This window comes from Calidris pugnax, unplaced genomic scaffold, assembly GCF_001431845.1.
Source record: "Calidris pugnax isolate Ruff unplaced genomic scaffold, ASM143184v1 scaffold56, whole genome shotgun sequence".
In the NCBI taxonomy this organism is placed as follows: domain Eukaryota; kingdom Metazoa; phylum Chordata; class Aves; order Charadriiformes; family Scolopacidae; genus Calidris; species Calidris pugnax.
Window position 1 is genome coordinate 12,811,364 of NW_015090839.1, and position 12,128 is coordinate 12,823,491.

A 12,128-nucleotide genomic window follows, 5' to 3' on the forward strand; every position below is an offset into this window, starting at 1 on the left:
TTTTTTTTTTTTTTTTTTTTTTTTTTTTTTGAACAACTTTATGCTAACATTAAAATAAAACCAAGAAGGCAGGTGCAGTATATCTACATTTGTGGTGGTGGTAGTAGGATTAATCTTAACAGCCTCCTAATGTGAGGAGACTCTTCTTTCAATCAGTGAATATACCTCTTTATTTTGAATATTTGGGGGCTATAAAATACTGTATGACAGCTTGAATTAATGATGTTTATAATGAAGACATAAAAATGCAAGGATGACAAAGAAGCATTTTTATATCCATGCTTCAGGTTTTCTACAGAGGTTCATTTAATCTGACACAGCATTGCATGCATAAGAAAGATATGTATGACTGCATTAGTAATTCTTGCACTCTTATTTAAAATAAAATTAATTATACTGCTGTCTACTTAATAGAATAGTTTTATAAACAATAGTTCTTATTCTCTATGTATAGCTGAAGATCAGCTTCGTGCAAAGGGTTATGACAAAACACCAGACTTTATTTTAGAGGTTCCAGTAGGTAAGTCTTTTAAAAGAATTTTTATTATTTTATTTTGGGTAGGAGTGTTCAGGGTGAAATATTGTGGCTACTTCAGTGGAGTATATTATAGGGTACTACAAATCAGTCTCTTTTTTCAGTAGGTATCCAATAATTTTAAGAACTTGTAGTTTGGGTCAGAGATGTTTGATCATAAGTAGTGTTACCCGGTGTTTCCTCTTTGGTGTCTGCATGTTCACAAAATCACAAAAAGCAGACCAAGCAACAATAAGAACAACCAAAACCTTACTCCCTCTAACCTGCTCTGCCCACTGTCTATATGAACTGAACTCTGAAATACCTATAATTGTCTTAAACTTCTAGACCAAATCAGATCAAACTGTCTTAAGAGCATTACCATTACACTTGTAAATCATTACATAAAGGTCTGTCATTGTGCAGTTATTCTCTTGCCGTCACTTTGCCTCTAAATACAACTCTGCAGTTCTCTATTGTTTTTTAAAAGCCTGCATAGCAAGAAGTAAGAAAGAATAAAAGTAGGTGTAAAGGTCATGTCAAAGTTCGTCTCCAGTTTCTGGTCCTGAGGTCCTGTAAGAAGGTAATCAGATGACCTAGTGGCCATGGAAGAAAAAAATCCATGTTGCCCAAGTGTAAAGGATTGTTAATCACTTTTTCTAAATTGACTTTAATGCCAAAAGACTTCTCTTCACGTCCATCGAACACAGCACCCGTCTATGCAGATGCCTACTGTTGTGTCTGTCAGAGAAGATAAAAATGCTGAAAGCACTGTGTGAAAGTCATATACATGACTAGTTTTTTGTTCTTCTTACTAATACCAGTTAGAATTCTTACTGAGATAACTGATTTGTGCACTGGTGTAAGGAATTGAGTGTGTACTGTAAAATGTCTCACTACTCAGAAGTGCTTGAGATACCATCTTTCAACACAAGAATCCGTTATCCAACAGATAGACAGCTATGTAAATGAGAGTCTTCTGAAAAGTTTTTAAAGACTTCCCTTAGCTCAATGATGGTTGTATTCCTAATCACATTTCCTAAAAAGAAAAATGGTAGTGGTGTTAATAACAGCTTATATGTACAAAATAAAAATACCTTTGTAACCAAACCACTCCATATTTGAAATAGGATTTGGCATCCTAATGATCTGCAATTCACTCTTGTCAAGCCACACCTGGAGAGTTTTCAATTAATTTCCACTCCTTCACTTCCATACCTTGTATTTTTGGAGGGTCTCAGGAAGCTACCAAGAACTTTAGGGGTGAGGGAACACTTGTTTTTAGTGAAGTTTAAAGTTAGCAGGGGAGGTTGTGAAATTACAGAATCACGGAATGGCTGAGGCTGGAAGGGACCTCTGGTGGTCATCCGATTGTCAGGGTCACCTAGAGAGAAAAAAATAAAAGCAACTGGATGGAGCTGATTTTTCTAATGCTTGAGAAGGGAAACTGGGAAACAGCCAAAACGATTCCTGAGTTTGTAATATTACCCTATTAGAAAGAAAGATAAAAATAGCCATTAATTTGTTAGCATGGATTTATCTCTTGAAATCTGAATAGTGATAGAGCATTACTTTCTTCATATTATTTCAGTCACTTGAGATTGGCAGGAAATAATTTTCTACCTGCTGTCCAATCAGAATTAATGTATGGCAGTCCCTGAATTCTCTTCTTCATGACTCAGTACATAGCTAGGAAAGGCAAATGTTTCTTAGAAATTGCTTCTCAACTGACTACAGAGTTTATGCCTAGGCTATTTTATCTTCTGGGGTCTAAAGGTGGTGAGGGTAGGGGGAGGGTGTAGAAGTATAGGCCTACACAAATTAACTTGGTTACTGATAGCAGGGTAGTGGTGACATATAGAGCTCAGTGTGGTGATTTCATGAGTTATTTACCCAGATTTCTCAAGTAATTTTACACTCTATGGTCAATTGTGCTGCCATATTCCAACCTTTCTGTGCATGTGCATATTTGAAAGATATTTTTACAAATCTGTAGCTCTGTTGCAAGCATGAATTATGTAGTAGATTGGAGGGTAAATAGGATATTCCCAAACACATTCTTGCAGGCTGTTGAGTTTGATTTTCAGAGTTCACTTTATTTTCTGCTGTCACCCTAGCTGTTGAAGGACACATAATTCACTGGATTGAAAGCAAAGCCTCATTCGGTGATGAAAGTAGCCACCAAGCCTACTTGCAGGACCAGTTTTGGAGCTACTGGAACAGGTATATTTCTGTTCTTTTTCTTTATAGACAAATAGGACTGTATTTTAAAAGAAGTTACTGGAAGAAACACTAGTGACTTTTGTATTAAGCCACGTGAACAAAATACATGTTACTAATCTGGCATTTTGAATGTCATCAATTAGTATGTTGTACTGAATGATGAAATATTTGTGAAAAATTCACATCATAATTGTTAGCATGCAGCAGATATATATGGTGATTTTACAATGATGCTGGATGACAGAATTAAGTTACTTCGGTACAGAAGCTATATATCAATTTTTTTAGTACCTGAGTTCAAAGGAAGATTTTGCTGTAACATTTTGTAATACCTGCAAGGTGCCAAATTTGTTATAATTTTCACAAACCAAGTGGACATTGTGTGTCAAAAACTGTATTGCAAACTGTATCTAGGACAGTATTGTTTCACTGGGGTTTTTTAATAAAGTATTTTTTTAAATATTATCTACATTTTAAGCAGTAATAACAGTTGTCTTCAAGATAAAAAAAATGTATTAAGTATTTGCAGGAACATAAGGAGGGAAATGAGTTATGCCAGACAGAGTGGGGTTTTTAACATGTTGATGGTATTGATAGAAAGATCTTTTCTTTTAAAGATAGTTAAAATAGTTCTGCTTTATTCTTATAAAAGTTGTTATTGTATATAATTATATATCTTTCCATGGTACTAGAAGCCTCCTTATTGGAGGATTTTTTTTCCAAAAACAATAATAAAAAGGTGCTTTATATTCAGTTCCATTTTTTAATGTGGTGGAACACTAAGCAAGGCAAGGTAGTGAGTAAGTGAGATAAATGAAAGCTTTAATAAATGATTTTTAAAAGCATAAAGTTAAAAGTTCTGCTCAGTATTCAAAAGAGATCATCAATGAAATCTGAGGCATAGTGGAGAAAATGACACAAACGTATGAACACGCAACAATTAGACAGCATGTGCCAACATCAGAGGCTAGTCTGGTGACCATTTGAACTGAAGATGAGAAATGCCAAGGTTAAAATAGCCAACCATAGGTTGGGAAATAACTTAAAAGTGGATTCTATCGGAGGCAGCAGAAGAAGAGAGACCAAATCTTGAGCATACTATCATCAGAGCTCAAAATTACGCTCTGCAGCAACATTCTTGATTGACATGAGAAAGACGTGCTCTTACTTGACAATCCCAGAAAGCAGTGACTTACAAAAGCTGAATTGAGGTAATGGGGATCTCAGAAAGACTGTCAGCTCTTGGATGAAGATACTCTACTACAGGAAATTTGTAGAAAAGAATTTATGAATCTTATAACCAGAATACAAGACTTCGAGAGAAATTTGAGTATATAGAGTATCTAGGCAAATGGTGAGAACGGCCAGAAAGATACTGATGCAAACGGTGCTGGACTTGCACAACTGTGTAAATAAGAGGAGATGGAGCAGCTCAGGCTGGTAGGAGGCCATTAGATGTACTGGCTGGAATATTTTCTGAGGAGAAAGGATGAGTTTGAAGGCATCCATGATGGTAGCAGAGAAAAGCAGCTCCAAAAAGTGAATTTTAAATAGAGAACATGAGCATAAAGATGCTAAGTTAACATGAGGTGAAAGTTGAATAGGCAAGTAGGAAGAAGGCACTGATCCATTTTGTTTGAAGCAGAATTGCCATTGCAAAGTTGAAGTTTTAGTTTCTGCCTTTTTTTGTGCTGAAGTAAATGACTATCCACGTTCTGGTTTGAGCTATAAAATGTGTAAAACATTTGAGAATGTACATTCAAATGTACCATTTGAGTCTGAAATTTCCAAAACAAACTTCTTTTATGCATTTATCAGGAAACCAAGATACAGCTGTCTTCATTTTAATTTTGTCATGTATTAATTAATATTGCAACTTCAAAAATGGAATAACATTTCTCACCGAGCTGCTAGTTTTTACCTTTAGTGTTGCAAAAGCTAGTCTGAATTGATATGTGGATTGATAAGACTATTTTGGAAGTATTTTCAAGATTTTTTCAAATCTTCTGTTATAGCTGTTCATATTGAAAACAACTGCAAAAATATTTGATTCTTAAATATAGTGACTTTACATTCATAGAGGAAACTAGGAATCTCCTTAGTGAGATTTGTTATTCCCCAAATCCAGAATTTAGTGATGTTAACTATGGAAATTAGGGAGATTTCTGTGGGGTTTTTTAAAGAACAAATCCTGTTAGTTTTAATTTTGGTACTGCTTGGCCAAACTAACAGCATCACATCATCTTCTAAAATGAATTCTGAGCTACTGCAGCTTCTTCTAATATGACAGTTGGGTTAATGAACACTTGTTGACACATTAGGTTGCATTTAGACAGTTAACTTTGATCACTCTCTGAAACTATTTATATGAAAGGACACAGGTGTAGCTGCACAAACTGTGAATCAATTTTGTAAGATTTAATCAGCCTATGCAAGGATCTCTCAAGTGGGAACCAGTTTCCCAGTCAATTCACTGCACCTGTGTGTCTCCTTTCCTCTTGAAGGAGGAATCCATTTGGGGAAGAAGCATCAGAGGTATGACACTCAGCTGATAGTTTAGGGTTTTGTAAACCTCATCTGTTGATTGAACTTAAAGCCGAAAGGAAATTGAAGAGAAAACCTGTAACATCACCTCTTAGATGTGGATAGAAATACATGTCTAGATACTTTGAAAGGAAGGAAGGTAAGAGGTTTTAGACCTTTTTCTTTCAGCTTTTTTATTGTTTCTCTGAAAATTGGGAAAGACTGGAAAAGTTCCCGCATGTGTCACATGTAGAACTTTAATTCTGCACACAATCTGACTGAAAGCTTTGAACATAGCTGTGGTTTGTTTGCTGTTACGTGTGTATTTCATTAAATCCTGTACTCTGTGCTAACGTCTTAAATTGGTCTGTACTGACAGGAAAGAAATGGCACTTTCTCATCGCTAACTAAATCTGCGAGTGTCTTAAATTGGTCTGTACTGACAGGAAAGAAATGGCACTTTCTCATTTAACAGAACAGCTCCCTAGATGCAGTCAACCATGTCTGTTCACCTCAGTGCAAAAGAACACCTTTTTATTACTCTGAGTTCTGCAGGGACAGCTTAGCAAGGTTTTTTATGGCTCATACATCAATGGTATTGTTAAGCAATTTTCAGTTGCAGTGCTGCACTGCAACCTCATCTTCAAATTAAGCTTCACATTAAAAATGTACAAAGTGTACCTTGTCAGTGGGTTTGCACAGTTGTAATTTAAGATGCTGTTTAGATATTGAGAATTTTCAATAATAAACAGAAAAAGGCAAGTTTGGTCTTACGTATTCCCAGACTGATTTTGCAGAGTGATGATTTAAAAAAAAAAAGCTATTTTATATACTGAACAAACTTAGTATAAAATGATTCATGTACTTGCAGAATCCCTTCCCTCAATACATTTGTTCCTTCAAAGTGGTGACATCCACTGAGCAGGCTATAGCTTTCACTGCCACTGGGTAAACAAGACAACTGGATGTGCAAAATATAATTGCTTTGTGCATGTGTAGTAGATGCCACACTCTTCGTTGTTCACTGGCCTACATTGATGTATTTCTTGTAACCATGAGGATAAAAACTTGAATAGTCAGTGTGACTAAAGGTAATTTGGAGAGCATGAGGAGGAAGTAACACAGATTGCAGTTTAAAACATGGTCTGAGAGCATGCTGTAAATTATTTTAGGGTTTTTTTTTTTCCCCAGAGTGTCTAATTTTATAATTTTTTCTAACATAAATTAAAAATTGGTGTCCTGGCTGTAAAAGTCTATTAGTCAGAGCTGATAGGCAGCACTCCTGTTTTCTAAGATGCATACAGAAATCAGCAATACACGGTTAAAATAGTAATTAGTGGGTGCACTGTCAGTGACTTGCTGTAAGAAGATATAAACTCAAACACAGTAATTTACATTTTGTATCTTCTGCAAGCCTGGCTAAGGCATATGTACATCCTGGAATGTAATTTCTGGAGAGTCCCAGGAGAAAGCTTGACGCCATTATTAGCTAAAGAAACTTTACTGTATGTGAGAAAGACCGTAGGAAAATGTCACATTTGACACTGATATTAAACTAAAGGTAATTTCACATAGTGAAAGAGAAGCACTTCATCTTCTCGTTGAATAAGAATGGTAAGTCATCCCTGTACTAAATTCCTTCCCCATTTGCTTGTGTTCTTAATGTTGTTAGTCCAGTGTTTCTGCTTTTTTGAAAGAATAAATAAAAGCAAGTTTCTCATCAGTAATTTTAAAATAGTAACCTCACTTTTTGGGAGCCTAAATTAGTGATTAAATGTGTTGTTGATTAATAAATTATGTCTGATCTTGAGAATTTCATTTATAAATAACAGTTACAGTAAAAACATCAGTCCTGTAGATTACAAAAGGTATTTATTTCAGATAAATGTGAACAGAAACAAAGCAAATGATTGTATTTCAGTCACAAACACAGCCGATGTGTTGTTTGGGTTTTGTGAGAAGAGTATTCTGTTCAAATTCATTTGCAGCTGACTATATGGATGAATCACATGTGAGCCAAGGCTGAAACAGAACATCAGAACAATATACAGTTTTTTTTCTGTTCAACTGTTTAAAATGGTTTGTCGTGTTACTGTGAAGACTGTTTCAGTAATAATTGTTTTGTGATTGTGGGTGCTTGGGGAAGAGGGAGTTATGCTGTGGGTTTATGGATGTCTGTTCTATAACAAGATCAGTACTCTGCAGTTGCAAATGGTTTAAAAAGTTATACTGGTGAGTTGAAAGCCAGTGGTATAGCAACTTGACTTGGAGGAAACCTTGGGAGTTGCATTTGTCAAGTGGCTAGGAAAACTGTTCATGCATACCCAGTATCCAAAGCTTCATTGGCAGCCCAAACATAAAGAACTGAAAGGTCATTCTTCTTCTTGCAGTATGATGGTTTGTTGACATATTTTGACACACTGGTACAATGCTGAAAGGTTTTGACCTTACTGCAACACTGAGGGACTTAGGGTTTGTTTAGCTATCTAATGCTTGTAGATTTTCACACATGCTGGGTTTTGCTCTGCTCCCTCCTGGCTACACTTGAATTAGTAAATTAATCTTAGGCAAAAATGAATGTAGGTAGAAGAGAGACTTTACAATGATTTTTTCCTCTTAGGACTATATATAGATACATTTCTTCAAAAATAATTCACTGTTTGAAAATTTGCCATACCAGGTTGCTAGCCTTAGTAGCACTGAGTAAGATATGTTTCTTTCTAGACAAGAAAAGAATCAAAAGCAGTGACAATTGCCATTTTCTGCTAGTTTACTGATTCAGTAGTTTAATTTGTGAAGGTGATAAAATTCTGTGTTCTCCTGCGAGATAAAACGAGATATATGTGTACGCTCATACACATACACACACACACACACATATACAGGCATACCTCTGCACTTCACAAATGTTCTAGCTACATTTAGCTTATTGCCAACAGCATTTGACATAAATTATGGTTACTTTTATTTCATGACACATGAATAGTATAAAAGTCAAGTGTGTAGTTTATGAAAAAAAAAAAATTACTTTAGCTCTAAAGTAATGTTTTTAGATTTTACCAGTCAACTCCTCTATAACAGTGTGATTGAATAACAAAGCATGAAGACATTTTCCATTGAGACCATGGCTTATGCCTGGCATTGCTATAATGTTAATTGTTTCGCTGAATTGTAAGTTGTTTTATTTTGTATCAAAACTAATTTTTGCCAAAGCAAAAGAACAGACCATACTATATTCATATTAGCATTTATATTTGAATGATTGATATTAATTAAGTATAAATTTTTATGCATTGTTCTTCTTAGATAATGTATTTAATACGGACATGAAACTCAGATTTTCGTTATAAATTAATTCTACTACTAAGCCTCTTTCACTGCTAGATTGCTGCATTCTGAACTTAAAAAGTAGTAAATGAAGCACCACATAGCTTTGTTTAAATTATTTTTCCTTATATTTTCCTGTACCGTCTTAAATATTGTCATGTCACGAGAGACTCCTGTAGTGCAGATAGAGCATTTTCAGCTTTCATCCACATTACTGCAAGGCTTCAGCTCCAATTTTCCTGGTATTTCTCATTCAGATTAGACAAGCATCTAAGTTTATGTACGATAAGAGCTGACAGCATAGATCCTGCTATGCTTGCCAAAGGCCTGGTTGCAGACACTCCACTATGTCAAAGAATGTCAACCCCCCACAGACCTTACCTTTCAGAATTCCTTGTAATTTTTAATTGACATTTACATCTGACATTTTCAATGTATTTCTTAGTGTTGAGTCTTTATCTACGTAGTAATAGTTAAAACCAAACCAAAGCAAAAAGAATCCCTTCCTGTAAACTATGATATCATATATTTTTTATTTAACAAGGTCAAGTTGCTGGGCTGAAACTCAAGAATGACCAACTCCCCCTTCCTTCGTGTAATTCTATATTTGCTAGTCTAATCCATTTCAAATGACAATTGAGGAGGGTGGTAGGAGTATAAAGCGAAATTTAACTCTTAATACTAAGGAACAAAGCATATTATTTTTACTATGCATCATGCACAGAAAGGATACAGAGATTTTTTAAAAATACTAATCGAGCTTTTCCTTTGAGTCGGGTGCTTGAATATTGAAAGTGGTACCTTCATACCTTTATTAATGCAAGGTATACATGTAAACAACATAATATTGCAAATGAAGTGAAGCTGGCAAGTATGTAATTTAGCTGCATGTTGCAGTGTGTTGTGCTTCCTTGCCTTCAGAAACCTCAAGTTTTCATTTGGCTTGAAATACTAAAGGCCTAATGAATTCGTATGAGCATAATTATCCATCTATTAGAAGTTAGAATGAAGGACTACAGTTGATCATAAATGTCACAAAGCAAAGAAGTAGAAGAAGCATTTTGTCACAAATAATGCTGCTTTTCTTCTAATTAGTTAATTTACATTTTACAAATTAAGGGCAAGATTCAGACAGAAGATAATCTAGTAGCATATCATAGCTTTACTGACCTGTATTTGTATATGCCAAATTTAAGTTAATTAGAAATGTAGATGCTGTTTGTTTTATCTGTCAAAAAGCTCATCTTAAAAAAAAAAATCTAGACACACTTTTTCCCCCAACATTTATCATCCAAATAATAGTCTTGCCAAGATGGCAGCCTCATAATAAACTCTTTTCAGTGGAGTGATGGGTAATGAAGCTTGCTTGTGAAGGCAGCGAAAAATGTTGTCTAGCCAAATGTGTGAATATGATGGCTAGAGAATCAGTGGACTTTCTCAGTCATCAATCTTTTTAGTAGCCTCTTATACATCTGAATATTTTGATAGATGATCTAATAATTGAGTTATCTATCTTTCTAACTATCAGAGTTGCATAAAAATTATTCTCACATGCTATTGAATATTATATATATTGGGCATCCAGTAAATTTTTCAAAAAGGGTCCAAGAGGTGGAGGAATTTAGTTGTGTCTTAAGCAGCCTTTAATGTATTAAATGATAAACAACTATATATACGATATATACTATCTATAACTACTATATACACGATATATACGTGAATCCGTGAAAACTATTTGTACTAATGTAGAAAAAAAGTAAATAATGTCAATAGCAGGTTACAGATAGGACTCAAAGGAAATAAAGCATGTAAAAACATCAGGCATGAGGTTAGTGCACAATCTAAGAGAAATTAAAATGAGTAGATTCAGTAGTCTTTGGCTGGTTAATGGACAACAGTCAGATTTACACACAATTGCACGAATTCCTTGTGTCTAGGAAATCTTGGCTTAGGCAAAAAGAAATATAGTGTCACTGTGGAATCCCAAGTTAGTGTTCAGCCTCTGTGAGAGTGGTTTCTCTTGATTAAAGATGAGATTGAAAAGTATATATTGGAACTGTCTACATTTTGTTTATTCTGGGTGACTGTACAATACAGATTTGTGTTGCCAGAGTACAAGAATCTGCTTTCCTAGGGCACTAATCTTGCATTAAAGGAGGCACGCGGGGTACGTGGATAAGTCACGTTAAGCACATCATCGGATGTGTCTTACTGGGGCCTCGGAGTAGCAGAGCAAAATGATTGTTGGTGTTGGTGTATTTTTTTAAACACTACATTTCAAACAGATGTTATATAATTCTTGACTTTGAATGCATTTCTGCTCAAAGGGTCGGGTAAAAATTATTTTAACACGAATAAAAATATTTTTGCATTTAGAATACTTTAAATTCCAATATTTTTTTTTGTCCTCAGTGTCACACATTCAATTACATACTTTTCTATAGATTATTAAATGTTCCTTCTTATGAATTCTTGAAAATGATACGTAGGGGACTTTTTTTTTTAAGTGCAAATATTCTGGATTTCAGTATATTTTCATTTTTTTTTAGTACTTTATTTGTAGGTTTCATAACTACAGCAAGGTGTAAACAAGTACGTTTTATGAATAGTTCTCCAGTTAGCAAAATGCCTTTTCTTTGTCTTGTTCAGAACTAGAGTGACCAGGGTACTTTCTTGAGGATACCAAAAAGTTGTTCACTCATTGCAGAATTATAATGGAAGAAGTATCAGAGGGTTCTGCTTTATAGTTACCGCCTGCTTAAAGAAGAAAGAGAAAGATGGATTTCAAGGAGTTGAATATTATCAACATTGGACAAGTATTTTGTGAAAGTGTTACTGGGCCTCATTGGACCTTGCCACTGCATGTGGATCTACAGATTTAACAAAGTTTTGGCTGTCTCACTGACAGCATTTGTGACTCTTAGGCTTAGTAAGTGGAGATCTTAATGTTTAAGGATTCTTGTTAAACACGTGTAAGTAGTTTGATGCATTTTGAGGACACATAAAGCAAGGCACTGAGATAAGATAGCTTGAGTATCAAAAATATAAAAGCTTGCAATAAAAATTTGCTTTTGAAGTTCCACACTTGTCTGCCAATATTGCATCCCACATAAACAGCCTTCATTTTAGTTTTCAGTAGTGTTTACATTGATTTTATGCAATTTTAAATTACATAAGTGTAATTGCACGTGAGCATAATTTAAACCTAGGACTGAGGCAGCAGGAGACAAATTACAAAAAAAAAAAAAAGATTAAATGAGTCTCTCTCATTACTTGGGAAGTTTTAATATAAGAAAACTAAAATTGCTTCTGATTATATAAATTCATAAGCAGCTAACTGGAATTGATTAAAGCCAATGTTTGATTTTCTTTACTATATTTGGCTCCTTCTGACCTTAAGTAAATTGGTGGTTATTCTAGTTAGTATTTGCAGTATGTCTGCTTGAGAACATACCAAGCTCTTATGCATACACAGTGTTATACAAACGTATGTATATATTTGTGTGTTTAATTTTAGAAAGTTTATATCTTAATTTAGGAA

At 34.7% G+C, this 12,128-nt stretch overlaps 1 protein-coding gene across 1 annotated transcript in view; it reads left to right on the forward strand.

The window, feature by feature from the left end:
- The window catches only part of LOC106888005 (chromosome unknown open reading frame, human C15orf41), a 130,105-nt gene that overhangs the window by 59,105 nt on the left and 58,872 nt on the right, over window positions 1-12,128 (forward strand). Inside the window, exons 9-10 of the mRNA XM_014941923.1 lie at window positions 455-520; window positions 2,632-2,737. Coding sequence (XP_014797409.1) covers window positions 455-520; window positions 2,632-2,737 — 172 coding nt within the window. The remainder of the gene's footprint in view (window positions 1-454; window positions 521-2,631; window positions 2,738-12,128) is intronic.